Source organism: Salmo salar, chromosome ssa01 (assembly GCF_905237065.1).
Source record: "Salmo salar chromosome ssa01, Ssal_v3.1, whole genome shotgun sequence".
In the NCBI taxonomy this organism is placed as follows: domain Eukaryota; kingdom Metazoa; phylum Chordata; class Actinopteri; order Salmoniformes; family Salmonidae; genus Salmo; species Salmo salar.
Genome location: NC_059442.1, coordinates 20,459,404 through 20,478,254, shown reverse-complemented (window position 1 = coordinate 20,478,254; position 18,851 = coordinate 20,459,404). Strand labels below are relative to the sequence as shown.

The window sequence follows — 18,851 nt, the reverse complement described above, 5'->3', positions numbered from 1 at the left end:
ATTTAAAAAAAATCTAATTCTTGATGCACAATATTGATTGATTACAATAATAGCAGCCTTATATGGTATCATAAACAAGACATTGTTGTTCTTTCTTTAACGTTAAAAACAGGGACCGCACAAGCACCGCAGGAACATCCATACAGTCACTGTGGTGTGCTGAATGTAATGGAAGAATACTTGTTTTACAGTCTCAAAGACATCCATTGTTGATCCTATAGAGATTACGTGTGGGACATATGGGTATGTTAAAGGACAGTAATGGACAGGTACAGTATAGTGGATCAAAGAAGAACACAGAAAAACAGATTAGGACTCACAGGTGGTTTCAGCGCCCTTCAGTGGGTCGCTGCTCTCCTCTCCAATGACAGAGTAGACGTTGACCAGATACTCAGTCAGTGGGTTCAGGTTAGGTAGGACGGCTGTGGTCACAGAGCCATCAACAAACATCTACAACCAGACAACAAGAGTCAACATGAACCAGGCGAATACAGTATGAGGTTGTAGAATGACTTGGGATGTCTATTTTAAGTAACCCCATTGACAAGCATGGAAAGGTTGGTTTCTGTTGGAGGACAATTAAGCCAAACAATACAACAAAGTACAGCTATCAGTGTTTCCTGTGTTGATGCTACTGGTTTTCATTGAACCACAAATATGACCCGTTTCTGGAAGCTAGGCGTATGTTGCACATCACTACTTTACAGGAGAGGCATTTGAAAGTTTTTTTCTTTTCAGAAATTCTTGCTGGAACATATGAACTTTCATGTGCCTTAATAACAAATGTGAATGCCTTTTGTAAATACGAATGCAATTGTTAATAACGAGCCTTGTTGGTTTAGCCACGGAAAATACAGGAACCTTCCCACTAGCCATGATTGGCCGAGATAATGGATGGGCTGGACATGCCGAGAGATGAGTTCGCATTGGTCTGCCATGTAGCATGCTTCTGTTTACAACATGAGCAGCTAAGTACTGTATGTGTGGATAATCCTGTCTACTGCAGCTTTTTTTGAAAGATATCATGAAGAACTGAAAAATGTTTTCAACTGTTCTCAACATTGCTGCCCTTAAGTTAATAGCGCTATTGCCAAAGCTCAGTGGGAAAACATTGTGATGGAGTACTTTCGAGAGGATAATCGTGCAATGCTGACTCTCTCTGACTGAAAATGAATAAGATAATGAGGAAATCACTGATTTAGGTCAGAACATTTTCATTGAACCAGACATTGTAGAGTCTTCTGATGACAATGGTGGGGAAGAAACGGTATCGTTGTCATGGAAGAAGTTGACCCGAGTTTTGAAATCAGTGGAACGCCCAGTGGAAACAGAGGGATGATTGCCAAATGCGGAGAGAGTCTGTTGTATAAAACACCTGTCTCCGGATAACCTCTTCAAACTAAGGGCAACCATGGCATCCATGACGAAGGGAGAAGCGTTCATCCATGTATACAGGTAAGAGTCTAGCGACATTTTCAGATATTATATGTTTCCAATTTTGTCAGAAAGTCATTTTCATTGCAAGATAAAGCATACTGTTAACTAGCTAGCTAACTTTAGCTAGCTGGCTCGCTAGCTAACGTTACGTGTATGATCTGTGTAGGAGCTCCAGAAAAAGGCCCGAGTTCCGGAGTTGGAATTCTGAGTTGGATGACCATTCGAATCGATCTTTCCCAGTCTGAGTTTTTTTGTTGAGTTCGAAGTTGTTTTGAACGCGGCATTAGAGTTGGGATTATGGTTCATTGTTTAGCTAGCTACATGTATAAACAAAAGACTCCACTATCCAAGTAACCATTTCACTGTACCGTTTACACCTTCTGTATCCTGTGCATGTGACAAATACATTTAGATTTTATTTTATATAGTGTTTGTTTACCAGAGACGGTAATGTGAAAAACAATATGACCTACACCAAAGTAAGATTAGGATATAGGTCAAGGACTAGATCAAGTTTATTTTTACTACTACTTTTTGCTTCTACTTTCACCACTTTTAGTCTTGAAATCTTTGGATGTTTACTACACTGTGAATCCTTAGAGAGATGGGTGTGGCTAAGTTCATTAACTTTCAAAGCAGAATTACTTTCTAATTGTTCATCAACTGTAGTGTATGATATACCATATACTTTTATCCAATGTAAAAAAACACAATTTCAAATTTTGCTACATAGGACCGAATCCAGGTTGTGGGTCAGAAATTGGTTGTAGGAACTCTGAACAACCTCTACACTTTCCAACCCACTCTGTTTCTATTTAGAAGAGTAAAAAACAAACAAAACCTCGATCACACACTAGACCACTGCATCACAAAACCATGACAGCTGGAATAAAATAAATACTTAGAAAAATGAAATTGGACTCTAAGAAGCTGGAAGTTAGCTACCCCATTCTAGTATACTGGAGCCAAGACCCTGCATCTGTCAGATAAAGGGATATAAAATAAACAAAACAAACCTTTTTTGCTACTAGTACTCTAAATTGAAAGCCTTGTATTTTGTGGTCTTACCCTCTGTCAAACCCATTTTACCAAACACCCTCATACTGAGCAGCCAACACAAGCTTGAGGAAGTGAGGTGGGGAGAGTTTCTGGGGTTTCCCTCTAATCTCTGGTAGATCAGAGGCTAGAACTAAACCCAGGACAATGAAAAAGTCTTCCCATGAAACTGCCCATTATGTCCTCAAAGCTACATGTAGGGTAGGTGTGGGGTCAGGGTGAATACTCACAGTATGTCATCTCTTCTATCTTTATTTAGTCAAGTAAGTCATTGAGAACAAAACCTTTACAACTTGCTTCCATCCTCAGGCCCGTGGTGGGAGTGACAGGGGGATTTGTGATAGAGGGGGAGTGACAGAGGGGTTTGGGTGTTGATAGAGGGGGAGTGACAGAGGTGTTTGTGATAGAGGGGGACTGAGAGAGGGGTTTGGGGGTTGATAGAGGGGGAGTGACAGAGGGGTTTGCGGGGCTGATAGGGGAAGAGTAACAGAGGGGTTGGTCTTTGATAGGGTTGTGTTAGGGTGGAGGTTAAAGGTATGTACCTGCTGAGGGCGTCCAGACAAGGTCATGTACTCCACACGGTACTTCTCCACTGGACCTTCAGGGCCTGTCCAGCTGGCACGGAACGAATAGTGGGTCACCTCTGAGGTCACAAGGTCCGTGGGTGCCTCGGGGCCACCTCCTATCAGGGAAAAGGGGAGAGAGGGGGTCAAATCAACCCAAAGCATAGGATCTCATTGTTTATTATATGTCACTTTATTCCTAGTTAGAGTTGAAGTCGGAAGTTTACATACACCTTAGCCAAATACATTTAAACTCAGTTTTTCACAATTCCTGACATGTAAAAATTCCCTGTCTTAGCTAAGTTAGTATCACCACTTTATTTTAAGAATATGAAATGTCAGAATAATAGTAGAGAGAATGATTTATTTCAGCTTTTATTTCTTTCATCACATTCCCAGTGGGTCAGAAGTTTACATACACTCAATTAGTATTTGGTAGCATTGCATTAAATTGATTAACTTGGGTCAAACGTTTTGTGTAGCCTTCCACAAGCTTCCCACAATAAGTTGGGTGAATTTTGTCCCATTCCTCCTGACAGAGCTGGTGTAACTGAGTCAGGTTTGTAGGCCTCCTTGCTTGTACACACTTTTTCAGTTCTTCCAACAAATGTTCTATGGGATTGAGGTCAGGGCTTTGTGATGGCCACTCCAATATCTTGACTTTGTTGTCCTTAAGCCATTTTGCCACAACTTTGGAAGTATGCTTGGGGTCATTGTCCATTTCGAAGACCCATTTGCGACCAAGCTTTAACTTCCTGACGGATGTCTTGAGATGTTGCTTCAATATATCCACATAATTGTCCTTCCTCATGATGCCATCTATTTTGTGAAGTGCACCAGTCCCTCTTGCAGCAAAGCACCCCCACAACACCCCCACAACCCTTGTGCTTCACGGTTGGGATGGTATTCTTCAGCTTGCAAGTATCCCCCTTTTTCAACCAAACATAACGATGGTCATTATGGCCAAACAGTTCTATTTTTGTTTCATCAGACCAGAGGACATTTCTCAAAAAAGTACCATCTTTGTCCCCATGTGCAGTTGCAAACCGTAGTCTGGCAATTTTATGGCAGTTTTGAGCAGTGGCTTCTTCCTTGCTGAGCAGCCTTTCAGGTTATGTCGATATAGGACTCGTTTTACTGTGAATATAGATACTTTTGTACCTGTTTTCTCCAGCATCTTCACAAGGTCCTTTCCTGTTGTTCTGGGATTGATTTGCACTTTTTGCATCAAAGTACATTCATCTCTAGGAGACAGAACGCGTCTCCTTCCTGTGCGGTGTTTATACTTGCGTATTGTTGTTTGTACAGATGAACGTGGTACCTTCAGGCGTTTGGATATTGCTCCCAAGGATGAACCAAACTTGTGGAGGTCTACAACATTTTTTTTGAGGTCTTGACTGATTTTATTTTATTTTCCCATGATGTCATGCAAAGAGGCACTGAGTTTGAAGGTAGACCTTGAAATACATCCACAGGTACACCTCCAATTGACTCAAATTATGTCAATTAGCCTATCAGAGGTTTCTAAAGCCATGACATCATTTTCTGGAATTTTCCAAACTGTTTAAAGGCACAGTCAACTTAGTGTATGTAAACTTCTGACCCACTGGAATTGTGATACAGTGAATTATAAGTGAAATAATCTGTATGTAAACAATTGTTGGAAAAATTACTTGTGTTATGCACAAAGTAGATGTCCTAACCGACATGACAAAACTATAGTTTGTTAACAAGAAATTTGTGGAGTGGTTGAAAAACGAGTTTTAATGACTCCAACCTAAGTGTATGTAAACTTCAGACTTCAACTGTATATGTACCTGTACATATCTAACTCAACTACTTTGTACTCCTGCACATCGACTCGGTACTGGTACCCCAAGTATGTAGCCAAGTTATCATAACTCATTGTGTATTTATTAAGCTTTTATTATTACGTGTTTTACTTTTCTGTCATTTCTCTATTTTCTCTCTTTCAGCATTGTTGGGAAGGACCCGGATGTAAGCATTTCACTGTTAGTCTACACCTGTTGTTTACCAAGCATTTGACTTGTCAATCACAGATTTGGACACAGCTCCCTAGCAGAAAATCCAGTTGACAGACAGACAAAGACTCTTTACTCCAGACGGCTGCACGCCACGTCTAAGCCTTTTCAAAAAAAGGAAAAAGAAAAGGAACTTCTCCCATACAGTATCCAGTTCCAGATCATTCATTTGATTAAGGAGCAGACTATTTCTAATTTCAGAGAGGATAAAATAGAGCATCAGGGGAAAGAGGACTAGATTCTATATTATTTCCAGTGGTAGGCTGGCATTCAGCTCTTTTTGTTGTCTCCCCTGGTGCTCCAGACTTGCAACTCTATTGAGGGTCTCTCTTAGTCATGACCTAAACCCTGTTTACATAACTACAGCCTCACACAGATCGAGATCGTCGCCCGTACTCACAAAGAGTCTCAAAGATCTAGGATCAGGTCTCCCCTCTTATTCATTATCAAATCAAAGGCAAAACTGATCCTAGATCAACATTCCCGCTCTGGAACATTTTGTGAATATAAGCCTTAGCACTAAGCACTAGTATTAAGACTAAGGGGTTTAACCTGCATAGCCAATAAGACTGTCACCTTATTAACAGTCACGACAAGGAGTTTAATGGAAGGCTGAAGGTACCTGGTCCCTTGACGCTGTTACAGAGGTTCTCAGTCAGGTCGTCCACTATGTCCAGCAGAAAGGAGAAGTCGGCCACGTTGTACATGTGGATCTCCTCCGGGTCAGAGGCGATGGACCTCAGCTCATTCTCATCAGCGTTCTTCACACCTAGGAGAAGTCAACAAGGGACAACAGTCAGGTCAGCTGTCCCGTCTTAGAGCAAGGTGAGGCAAAAGTGTGTAAAGAATTATTCTGGGGCAACTCGAGCATTCACACGCTACTTCAAGACGACAAAGATAACTGTCATTATTCAAGTTGAGATGGATACAAGGAGTGTCAGATGTCCTATCAAGTCAAAATAGAACAAAGGGAAAACTTCCCAGTGAAGATGGCAGAGACTCACCGATGGCATACAACTCAATGCCCTGGTCACGCAGGTTCTGGGAGTTGGCAATGATGTCATCCTGAGACTTGCCATCAGTGACCAGCACTCCGATCTTACGAGCGTTGGGTCTCATCCCAACATTCTCCTTGAAATTGTTCTGGAGGATATAGTTCAGAGCCAAACCTGCAACGAAGACAGAATTTTTTTTTTTTATCACACTGATTATACGGTTTAATCATTTCTCTGAGGCCTATCCAATGAGGCAGCTAAACAGAATGCAGATTATTATAAAATACATTGTGAGCCTATTAGGAACAACAAAGTTTTATTTGCATAATGGAGCATACAATTGAGTTCAGTTCCCTTCACCCTCTGGCTATCACACAAACAGCTCAGCTGCCAAGAACCAAAGCAGTGGCACAGTTTTCATTGTGAAGTTTACGAACTGGAACCTTTTTCATTAGCCAATACAAGCATGAACATGATAGAGTTAACAGTATAAAACAGTAATGTCTGCATTGAGTTTATAGATGTAGATTAAGTACCAGTGAGGGTGTTGCCTCCTTTGTAGGGCAGGTTGGCTACAGCCTCCAACAGGGAAGCCCTGGTCCTGTGGGCGTTCAGGTGCCACTCAGTCTTAGGGTCACCACTGTACTGGGCCAGACCTGCGAGAAATACACAGAGAGCCTCTGTCAGATCAGATGCCATGTAAATCTACCCAACATTATAACACCTACAGAATTACTGGAGAGTGGAGCTACAATAGTTTTATCTACAGCAGGGAGCAGGAATGCTCATGTCCTGTGAGACCTTAGGCACACTGAGGTTCAACCCACCGATCTGAACCCTGTCAGGGCTGATGTCAAAGACTCCCACCATGCGAGAGATGAAGGAGCGAATGGTCTTGAAGTTCAGACGGCCGATACTCCAGGAGCCATCGATCAGCAGGACTATATCAGCCCGGGCTTTGGTCTTACACACCACATCTGAGAGGTCAGAGGTTACAGGTCAGAGACACAGAACAGAACAGTGATGGGCTCTAGTTATTATGATGCGGTTTCCGTTATATTACAGGTGAAGTTATGAGGGCAGACATGTCATGGAGATGGCTTAGAGGTGTTTAATAATGCATGGGTGTGAAGAGAGGTGAAGGATTAGGAAAGAAAAGAGGTCATTGACATGACATTGTTGACATCAATTCACAGTACATCACACACACTTCCCAAACAGAAAAAAAACACATCTTCCTCTTTACAAGCAAGCAGTAAAAACACTTTCTATTCCATTTTTAGGGATACAAGCTATTTTCATCATACACATTTCATTTCCAGCTGCCGATATAATTATTGTCTTCTTTTCTTCCAACAAGTTGAGACTGTTCTGTCTCTTTCTCTCTGTGTGTCCGAGGAGTGTTCTTCACTGGCCACTGCTCAGCCTCTCCCGGGGAACAACAAAAAGAAGCTCTCCTGACATGATACACAAGGGTCTCCTTGGTGAGAGTTACTGTGCGTTCCTCACTGGCACAGCTCTCACTGTTTTCCAGACACCTGTGGGATGAGAAGAAGGCCTCGTCTCCAGTCCGTTAAGGCTGCAGATGCGCAGCAGCAGCCGCACACAGACCTTGAGCAGTCTGCCACTGTCTGCAATTGAAAACAGGTTACATGATTTTTGATTTACAGACTAGTCTTTCCTTCCCCATGCGGCCCACAGATAAACAGATGTCCAACGGAGTGGGAGGGTCCTAGAGTGGCTGAACCGTGTGTCGTTCGGATTACAGGCTGTTTTAGTTAGCTACACAGTCGTAATAAAGACAATTATCTAAGGCTATCGGGCGAGACTACAGGGGGAAGATTTATCGGCCACGGCAGATGTTTGTCCTTTGACTGCAATATGCATTTCACCAAATAAATAAATTCACATCCAGTCTCTGTTTATGGCACTGTAAATTCAATGTTTGGTTTACTCGTGCGTTACAGCACAAATGTATCTGTGACTCAAAGAACGGTTATATATAATTTACAGGAAAAAACACTTTGAATGTGGAAAAGGAGACAAAAATGTCCATTACTGTCTGGTGTAAAATATCTTCAGAGTTGAGGGAGGCTGATGAACGGATTACTTCAGACCCAATCCATCTCTCCTCACTCCCTTCTTACTCTCACTCCTCCAGGACTGGGGATGGGGGACTGAAATGAGGAGTACTGGGTAAGGAGAAAGGTGGAAATGGGGTGTAGAAGGGGTGTTCTGCCCCCTTTATTAAATTATATTATTGTGGGTGGGTGGCTGCCTGGCTGACTGGCTGACTGGGTCTTGTCACTGTATCTGCTCCCTATTAGAGGAGGCCCACCAGTCAGCTGAGGGTCAGACTGGCCTCTCTGGAGCCTTCCATCAAACACATAACATTTTCCTCCTTCTCTCTCTTTCCTCTCCTCTCCTCTCACTCACTGCCCTGCACCACGCCACGCGCTCACACCCGGTAGGTTGTAAAACACTTGTAATTGCAAACAGCTTATCCTTTTTTCAATTCTACTGCTCTTAGCTGCCGCAGGATCCAGAAAAAGAAAAGGAACCCAGTGATGAAAAAAGCAAGCAGCCAACAGATGGAACAGTAGTTAAATCTGTTATTTGGTGAGACAATTAGCTTTGAGGAAAGGCATTTAGGGCAACTCATCTGTTTTTATGGGGAGAGGGATTAAAAATGTATACCCACACTTTGGCTATGGACACAGGAGACACAACATATATATATATATATACTGCTCAAAAAAATAAAGGGAACACTTAAACAACACAATGTAACTCCAAGTCAGTCACACTTCTGTGAAATCAAACTGTCCACTTAGGAAGCAACACTGATTGACAATAAATGACACATGCTGTTGTGCAAATGGAATAGACAACAGGTGGAAATTATAGGCAATTAGCAAGACACCCCCAATAAAGGAGTGGTTCTGCAGGTGGTAACCACAGACCACTTCTCAGTTCCTATGGTTCCTGGCTGATGTTTTGGTCACTTTTGAATGCTGGCGGTGCTTTCACTCTAGTGGTAGCATGAGATGGAGTCTACAACCCACACAAGTGGCTCAGGTAGTGCAGCTCATCCAGGATGGCACATCAATGCAAGCTGTGGCAAGAAGGTTTGCTGTGTCTGTCAGCGTAGTGTCCAGAGCATGGAGGCACTACCAGGAGACAGGCCAGTACATCAGGAGACGTGGAGGAGGCCGTAGGAGGGCAACAACCCAGCAGCAGGACCGCTACCTCCGCCTTTGTGCAAGGAGGAGCACTGCCAGAGCCCTGCAAAATGACCTCCAGCAGGCCACAAATGTGCATGTGTCTGCTCAAACAGTCAGAAACAGACTCCATGAGGGTGGTATGATGGCCCGATGTCCACAGGTGGGGGTTGTGCTTACAGCCCAACACCATGCAGGACGTTTGGCATTTGCCAGAGAACACGAAGATTGGCATATTCGCCACTGGCGGCCCTGTGCTCTTCACAGATGAAAGCAGGTTCACACTGAGCACATGTGACAGACGTGACAGTCTGGAGATGCCGTGGAGAACGTTCTGCTGCCTGCAACATCCTCCAGCATGACCGGTTTGGCAGTGGGTCAGTCATGGTGTGGGGTGGCATTTCTTTGGGGGGCCGCACAGCCCTCCATGTGCTCGCCAGAGGTAGCCTGACTGCCATTAGGTACCGAGATGAGATCCTCAGACCCCTTGTGAGACCATATACTGGTGCAGTTGGCCCTGGGTTCCTCCTAATGCAAGACAATGCTAGACCTCATGTGGCTGGAGTGTGTCAGCAGTTCCTGCAAGAGGAAGACATTGATGCTATGGACTGGCCCGCCCGTTCCCCAGACCTGAATCCAATTGAGCACATCTGGGACGTCATGTCTCGCTCCATCCACCAACACCACGTTGCACCACAGACTGTCCAGGAGTTGGCGGATGCTTTAGTCCAGGTCTGGGAGGAGATCCCTCAGGAGACCATCCGCCACCTCATCAGGAGCATGCCCAGGCGTTGTAGGGAGGTCATACAGGCACGTGGAGGCCACACACACTACTGAGCCTCATTTTGACTTGTTTTATGGACATCACATCAAAGTTGGATCAGCCTGTAGTGTGGTTTTCCACTTTAATTTTGAGTGTGACTCCAAATCCAGACCTTCATGGGTTGATACATTGGATTTCCATTGATTATTTTTGTATTATTTTGTTGGCAGCACATTCAACTATGTAAAGGTAAAAGTATTTAATAAGATTATTTCATTCATTCAGATCTAGGATGTGTTATTTTAGTGTTCCCTTTATTTTTTTGAGCAGTGTATATATATATATATATATATATATATATATATATATATATATATAAGGTCTAAGTATCATGAGGGAGATTAATAAAACAATAAAGAAAATCCTATAGGTCATTAGGGTTGTTGGGTTCTTTGAGGAAAATGTGTTATTTCGCTTTTGCCTCTAAAATGGATCACAGCTTTTTTTATATACGATTCCTGCATACAAATATTTACCTTACGCATGACCCTTTAGTTTTTAACATGGCTGCCGTGCCCACGCCTGTTGATTGGCTGTGCGTAAGATCAATTCTTTCCAGGGTAGTCTCCTGTGTAGTGCTGTGTTGCTGTTGCTGGCTATGATTACTCATGTAGGAGGGGTTTGAGAGTAGGCATTACCTCCATCATATGGTGGTGGTTCAGGGGCATCAGAGAGAGTAGTCTTTTCCTCTCCATCCAACGGCTGGCTCTCTCCTCCCTCAAACATCCCAAACACACTCACTGTGTACTTGGTACCAGCCCTGTGAAACAAACTTAAATCAGTTACACTTCATTCATCTCAACAGGTTTGTCAGTTTGTCTGAGAGATATGACTGATAGACGGACACAACAAATTGCTGAACTAATGAAAATGCGGCATAGCTCAAACTACAGTACCTGTGCAAAGTAATACATTACATGTGACAGTCCATCTGATATACTTTACATTCCAGTCCAAGGATAAGCCTACCTAAGCTCCTCCAGAACCACAGTGTTGTCATAGGGTCCGACCAGCAGCTCTCCCAGGTCTATATCATTCCCAATGGGGTGGAAGGTGACCTTGTAGCCCTTGACCTCCCCTGGAGCGGGGTCCCAGGTCACTCTGAAACTGGTCCTAGCAGGCTCGGAGGTCTGCAAGTTTCTAGGGGCTTTGTACGGTGACACTGGAACAGAGAAAATTAAGATTTGATATAAGCAGATGAATATAAAGTGGAAGTAAAATGTGGCTAAACTATTACAATTGCTAGTAAAATACTAGTTCTTAGCTGCCTATTTGGAGACCCATTCTCTCCTGGGCTATCCTACTGCAAGCATCTGTTTCATGCAAGATTTAGTAGTTGATGATGATTGATGATAAGTACTTGATATGAGTCTGCATAACCCTCCAGTGACTAACTACTATACAAGTCTCTCCTAACCTAACGAAAGCAGCACAGAGCACAGTTCAGTTGTGGTTAAAGATAAACCAACGTACGTGTGGTTCCTACTCCTTGCCTTGCTTTTCCTTCTCCCTGCTTGTACACAGGCAGCACTGTGATGTCGTAGGTGGTCATGGGCGTTAAGCGTCTCAAGATGGTGTTGGTGGTCCCAGCGGGCACCTTGGTGGCCAGCTGTCGCCCTCCCGACGCCGGCTTGTACGTCACCCGGTAGTTGACAACATTCCCGGGTGCAGGCTGCCATGTCACCTTCATGCTCTTCTCCGTCTCCTCGGAAACGACCACAACTTTTCTGGCTGCAGACACTGGGAGCACAAATGAAAGAAAATGAATGCTTGATGGATTGATTTTGGTATCATGCTGCGAGTTTGAGCAGAAAGTAGAATTGGAATGCATGCCAAATTGCTGCCTACATTTCAAAATGGTACGAAGCCATGGCTTCTTCTGGGCAATCTAAATATTGACACGGTTGGATAACTCCAAGGTTTTCACGGCGGTATCTGTTCAGTTTCCATATACTTGTGAACACAAATCCATCCAAACATAGTTTTATTTCCCAGTCAGACCATACACTGACCAGACTCTGCTTTACTAGATTGTGTTGAGGTGGTGGGTTGTACCCACTGTGTATTGTATCTTTCCATACTATGACCCCAGTGTGTTTTTGGTGCAGGAAGGACAAGTGTGAATTGCCAAAACCCCTAAACGAGCTCAGGAAAATATTCAGACAGCTAGACTTCAGAGAGAGGAGTTTTATGGACGGAAAAAAGCAGCCTGTCCAAGTTTTCACTGCGTGGTTTGATCCAAATGGACCGGTCCTGTTAGCGGAGACAGAGAGAGGGAGAGAGAGAGGGAAAGAGAGAGGGAGAGAGAGAGAGACAGAGAGAGGGAGAGAGAGAGAGACAGAGAGACAGAGAGAGAGAGAGACAGAGAGACAGAGAGAGGGCTGGTGGTTCTGGTGACCATAGATATAAACCATACGAGCCTCCAGAGGTGCCTCAAGGTTGTTGTCGGTGTAAATTGCACCTGTTCCGCTTTCCAGAATCAATAAACAAAACGATGGAGATGCACATTTTTCATTAGCACATTTTGTCTCGCTAACCAGCGGATGAATTCCCCAATCGGGGTGAGTTTCCGTCAATGTGCTTTTCTCATTTCAGTGGGTCGCTGTATTGCAAGGAGAGGGGAAGCACTGTCTACTCCTGTGTCTATCCGAATCCACAATCTCCCCTGATAACTGGGAGTAGGTGTGGCACATTGCGTCATGGCCATATACGTACATAACATACACGTGCACATACTTGCACAAGCATGCACCAACGCACGCAGTCACACACGTCACCCTGATTACAAAAGCATCTCGTTGGCTGTTCAGATGGATCAGGTGAATGCCAGCAGCATTGACGTTATCTCCAAGCTCAAAGAATGAGCCGGAAATGTCACCGTATCTCACTTTTTCCACATCATGCACCCAAGAATGGGGCTGAAGTTTCCTGCATAACTCTAAAGCCTGGGTCACTGCTTTCAACAGTCAGGGTGATAGGACTGAAGTTGTTTCATATTATTTTTGACCTTTTTTATCTACTCCTGGATTATAAAGACTATGAAAGCTTTCCGCTCATGGTGTATTTACGGAAATAAGGTCTGTTCCCAAGTCCAATCTCTTCAAGGGCTCAAACCATCTTGACACACTCTTTAATGTCATCAGACAAATGTGACCCACTCCTATTCATTCCAGGTGCTTTATATAGGCTCGTTCCAGTTATATAGATAGATTTTCTGAGGTCATGGGGTATTTTTATATACTACATCTATATATTTTTTCAGCTCTGAGGTAAACTGGGAACGAAAAACCCAGAAAACCATCTTCTCAGGCAGACAGAGAGGGTGAGTGAAAGAGAAAGAGAAAGAGAGCGAGAGAGCGAGAGAAGGAGAGAAACAGACACAGAGAGACAGAGAGAGCGGGTCCCACAGTAAGTCTGTGTGTGGTGGAAACATTAGGGAGGTGAAGTGACTTACCATCTGTGGTCTCAGCACCCACGAGCGGCTCCCCCTCTCCCCTGTCATAGGTTGCGTAGACAGAAACCTGGTAGCGCGTCTCAGGAGTGAGCCCGTCCAGCACTGTGGCTGTTACATCTCCGGGGACTGACTTCTCCCCTGTCTCCTCCGTGTACAACGATTTCCACTTCAACCAGTAGGAGCGCACATTACCAAGCGCTGCTGTCCAGGAGACAGCGAAGCTGGTTTCCGTGACATCTTTGGTAACCAGGTCTTTAGGGGAGCCAAGGACTGTGAGGGGAAAAAGGACAGAGCTGGGCAACATCTCACATACCAGTGTTAGTACAGAGAGTCTTTATCAAATGGACCAAAACAGTTTGTGTTAGGTCTGCTAGTTGATATGGCAGTTTGTCTCACTCTGGATGCAGATAGTGTGGGCGAGTGTATTCTAGTGAGCAGGAGGAATTCGCTAGTATAGTGATAAACCACCAACAATGTATCTGTCTCCGTTTAACCCCTCAAGGTCTTTTTGAAACAAGTGATTTACTTTGTTCATAATCAGAGGGTTCGGAAAAAGCTCTGCAAAACCAATCACCGGATTCCAGCGCTCAGCTCAGAGTGTCTCGCTCACAACACTTTCATTTTCCATCGAAACAGAAGAAACTTGATCCATTAAAGTGTGTTTGTTACAATTGCAGATGCAGAGAGAGAGAGAGAGAGGGAGAGAGAGAGCTGATCCAAATATGAGGGGTAATGAATTCACAAGGAAATTAATGGAGAATTCCAGATTTTGGAGGGCCTGTCAAGGATAATATTCTGTGACCCCTCTAGATGCCAAGTCCCCTCCATCCAGGGAGCATCGAGCTGCTGCCAAGCGCTGAGGAGAGAGACCACTGACTTTCCCGGCTGTGCTGCTGCACAAGAGGGACCAGATCACATGATAATGACTTCTGCAGACAATGACCCACTTTTCATCAGTACTCTGAGCACAGCACAGTCACAGGGGCCAAGCGCTGAAGCACATACATGCAGCACGTGGAATACAGACGGACACAGCTAGCTGCCTCCATTTTGAAGTATGCTTAGTTGGAATAAGAAAAGCATGCATTTGAAACCAACAATGTAAGCAAAACGTAGATTTGTAAATGGACAATCTCTCCCAGTCTCTGTGCAATGACGTAAACTATTGAAGAAGCATTGAGGAAGGAGCCATCAACAAAGGATGAGCTATTACACATTTGAATCATCACAATGGCAAATACAGTTGTCATCATAATCCCCTAAATCTCGAAAAGAAAAATAAGGAAACAGATCTGACAAACACAATGGGTCTAGATCACTGAGAGACAGAGTCTAATCTGTATACTTCACTAAGTGATGTATAGGAGTAGACTAGCCAGGGGCTTCCTGTAACCAAGGTATGTTTGTTGATGAAGCTAACCCTCAAATCGTCGGCCAAAAGCCGTGTTGGTTTGGGCACGAATTGGATATGTGGATATATATCAATATGTGTCAAGAGGATGAGTCAGGTGCTAGGAAAAGTACACCGTGTGTGCTGCCTGCTATGAGGCTGAGCCTCCATAAAAAAGCTCACCCTCTCAGCTCACATATGGACACAAATATCGCTCTTATCAATGTAACTTAACAGCATGCATTTACTGCATTCATACAGTACATTAGTTATTGTCTAACAAACGCCTACAGGCTGTGCTTATTCTTGAGCCCACAGTTAAAGAAGAAACACCACTGGAAATGGAGACTTCAATTTACAGATAAACAGTTTAGCCAAGTCTCATTTAAAGAACAGCTCTTTGCAGATGGTAAGTGCTATCCGGAATCCTTGTGACATCCCTACCCTAAACCCTACCCTTAGCCTAACTTTAACCATGACCCTTACCTAACCATAACCTTAACCCTTACCTTAACCATTTTAAATGTCAACTTCCAATGGGGTAGGGACGTCCCAAGGATGCTCGATAGCAAAGGCACTCTCCAGATGGCAAAGGGAATCCATCAAACTCACTGCACTTATATTTACACTTCCCTCATTTAACTGCCCTGGAGCCTGGTCCACCTAGGCTCTGTGTAGGGCTAGACCATGATGAAGACACATGGTTCACCTGCGTGCAAGGGGCTCTGGCCTGCTCTGCCCTGGAGCCTCAAAGGACCTTCAGTCTGGAGGAAAAACAGTGTCTCCTGGCTCCGCTAAGTCACTGAGCCTGGCAAAGCACTACCCAGCCAGGAGCCCAGTTTCCAAAGGGATCGTCATGAAAGGAAATCAAAGCAAACCGTTGTGAATTCACCTGGTTTCACGCCACACTCTGTGGCCCATGAAATGCTTACTACTGAAAAGCTCAGCTCTTATGCCCACGAACAAACATTCACTCAACATGAACCTTGCAAACATTGCATATTATTGTCTACAGCCACTTGCACACGAGCTAGCTAGCTATACCTGTATGACAGCAGTTTGTGGTTTGTATAGTGTACACCAAACTGCACTTTTAGAGTTTTATCGAAAACATATGTTTGTCCCATGACCCAAAATAGAAGTAGAAGTATGGCTTGGTGTCAGTGGCGTGGGTTATCTCTGGTCTTTCTCTCTCCATGCTCTTTGGCCTCTCCCTGGACTGGGAGGAAGTGGACAGACAGCCAGTTCTCTGCTGGAGGAACCAGCCAGCACTCAACCGCTCACAGCTTTGAAGTAGCTGCTAAGTAACACCTAACACATGTTGGGAAAGACTTCCTGCTTTAATACATATAAGGCTCACATTTAAAATATGAATCCCAGACATTTAACTCAGGCCCCCTTTCTCTGATTCAGTTAATCAAGCCAATCTTTAGTGGTCAGGAATCAGGATGTGGTTGGCTGAACATACAAGATAGATTGGCCACTGGCTACCACAGGGCACACTATTGTCTCCAATAGCCAGTTAGGTTACCTCACACAGTGGGTACCTGGAAGCCAGTGGCACCGTAAACAATGAGATCAGTGTTGGCCTGTTGTTCTGACGTCAAGCTGTGCTGCTGTAAGCAGACCCATGCTTTGTCATGGAGCACAGAAAGGAGCCCAGACAAAGGTTCTACTCCGGTGGGACGCCAGGTCTGATGAGTCAGCAAAACTGACCATGTCATGGAAACTGAGCATCTGACTTCTGACCATGCCCGGGCTGGAGGTCCAGATATGGACAAAGGAGGTCAGCTTTACTGTCAAAGAGAAGGGAGCCCCAGGCAAATCAAAATATGCGCCAAATACAACAGGTAGGATACAGTGAAATGCTTATTTACGAGCCCATTCCCAACAGTGCAGAATTAAAAAATAAGACACAAATTTGTTAAATAAAAAAAGGAAATAGTAACACAATAACGAGGCTATGTATAAGGAGTACCAGTACTGAGTTAATATGCAGGGGTACGAGGTAATTGAGGTAATACTGTATGTACATGTGGTTAGGGGTAAAAGTGACCAGGCAATCAGGATATATGATAAACAGAGTAACAACAGCGTATGTGAAGTGTGAAAAAAAAATGGTGTGTGTGTGTGTGTGTGTGTGTATGTGTGTGTGTGTGTGTGACGTCAATATGCATGTGTGTGTGTTTTGTGTGTGTGAGGGTATGTAGTGTGTGTGTGTGTGTGTGTGTGTGTGTGTGTGTGTGTGTGTGTGTGTGTGTGTGTGTGTGTGTGTGTGTGTGTGTGTGTGTGTGTGTGTGTGTTTTGTGTGTTGGAGTGTCAGTGTAGTATGTGTGAGTGTGTGAGTCGAGTCTAGTGAGTGTGCATAGAGCCAGTGCCAGGGAGTCAATGTAATAAATAAATAAATAATAAAGGGGGTCAATGTAAAAAGTCTGGCTAGCCATTTGATTAACTGTTCAACAGTCTTATGGCTTGGGGGTATTAGCTGTTCAGGCGCCTTTTGGTCTCAGACGTGGCGCTCCGGTACTGCTTGATGTGCGGTAGCAGAAAGAACAGTCTATGACTTGGGTGGCTGGAGTCTTTGACAATTTTAGGGGCCTTTCTCTGACACTGCCTGGTATAGAGGTCCTGGATGGCAGGGAGTTTTGCCCTGCCATCCAGGGAGCCTTGCGCTTTGATGCCGAGCAGTTGCCATACCAAGCGATGATGCAGTCAGTCAAGACGCTCTCAATGGTGCAGCTGTTGAACTTTTTGAGGATCTGAGTTCCCATGCCAAATCTTTTCAGCCTCCAGAGGGGAAGAGGAGTTGACGTGCCCTATTAACTTCTGTGTTGGTGTGTTTGGACCATGATAGGTCCTTAGTGATGTGGACACTGAGGAACTTGAAGCTCTCGACCCACTCCACTACAGCACCATCAATGTGAATGGGGGGTGTTCGGCCCTCCATCTCCTGTTGTCCACGATTAGCTCCTTTGTCTTGCCCACGTTGAGGGAGAGGTTTTCGTCCTTGCACCGCACTGCCATGTCTCTGACCTCTTCCCTATAGGCTGTCTCATCCTAGTCTGTGATTAGGACTACCACCGTCTGCAAACTTAATGATGGTGTTGGAGTTGTGCGTGGCCACGCAGTCGTGGGTGAACAGGGAGTACAGGAGGAGACTGAGCACGCACCCCTGATGGGCTCCCGTGTTGAGAGTCAGGAAGTCCAAGATCCAGTTGCAGAGGGAGGTGTTCAGTCCCAGGATACTTAGCTTAGTGATGAGCTTGGAGGGCACTATGGTGTTGAACGATGAGCTGTAGTCAATGAACAGCATTGCTGCTTTTGTCCAGGTGGGAAAGGACAGTATGGAGTGCAATAGAGATTGCATCATCTGTGGATATGTTAGGGCGGTATGAGAATTGGAGTGGGTCCAGTGTTTCTGTGATGATGGTGTTGATGTGAGCCATGACCAGCATTTCAAAGCATTCCATAGCTACAGATGTGAGTGCTACGGGAGCGGTTGTCATTTAGACAGGTTACCTTGGCGTTCTTAGGCACAGGTACTATGGTGGTTTGCTTGAAACATGTATGTATTACAGACTGGGTCAGCAAAAGGTTGAAAATGTCAGTGAAGACACTTACCAGCTGGTCATCACATGCTCTGAGTACGCATCCTGGTAATTCATCTGGCCCTGCAGCCTTGTTAATGTCAACCTGTTTAAAGGTCTTACTCACATTGGCTACGGAGAGTGTGAACAGCTGGTGCTCTCACGGATGGTTCAGCGTTGTTTGCCTCGAAGCGAGCAAAGAAGGCATTTAGCTTGTCTGGTAGGCTCGCATCACTGGGCAGCTCTCGGCTGGGTATCCCTTTGTAATTTGTGATTGTTTGCA

At 44.5% G+C, this 18,851-nt stretch overlaps 1 protein-coding gene across 3 annotated transcripts in view; it reads right to left on the bottom strand.

Moving 5' to 3' along the window:
• LOC106573748 (collagen alpha-1(XII) chain) overlaps positions 1-18,851 on the bottom strand; it is a 90,540-nt gene that overhangs the window by 51,723 nt on the left and 19,966 nt on the right. For 2 of the 3 annotated variants that reach the window (XM_014149121.2, XM_014149180.2), the window contains exons 14-23: positions 13,592-13,861; positions 11,611-11,877; positions 11,107-11,299; positions 10,776-10,897; positions 6,921-7,070; positions 6,630-6,749; positions 6,103-6,267; positions 5,721-5,867; positions 3,036-3,175; positions 321-450 (exon numbers count right to left, since the gene is read on the bottom strand). In XM_014149121.2, the coding sequence (XP_014004596.1) occupies positions 321-450; positions 3,036-3,175; positions 5,721-5,867; positions 6,103-6,267; positions 6,630-6,749; positions 6,921-7,070; positions 10,776-10,897; positions 11,107-11,299; positions 11,611-11,877; positions 13,592-13,861 (1,704 nt within the window). The remainder of the gene's footprint in view (positions 1-320; positions 451-3,035; positions 3,176-5,720; positions 5,868-6,102; positions 6,268-6,629; positions 6,750-6,920; positions 7,071-10,775; positions 10,898-11,106; positions 11,300-11,610; positions 11,878-13,591; positions 13,862-18,851) is intronic. The other variant, XM_014149257.2, reaches the window with a different exon arrangement.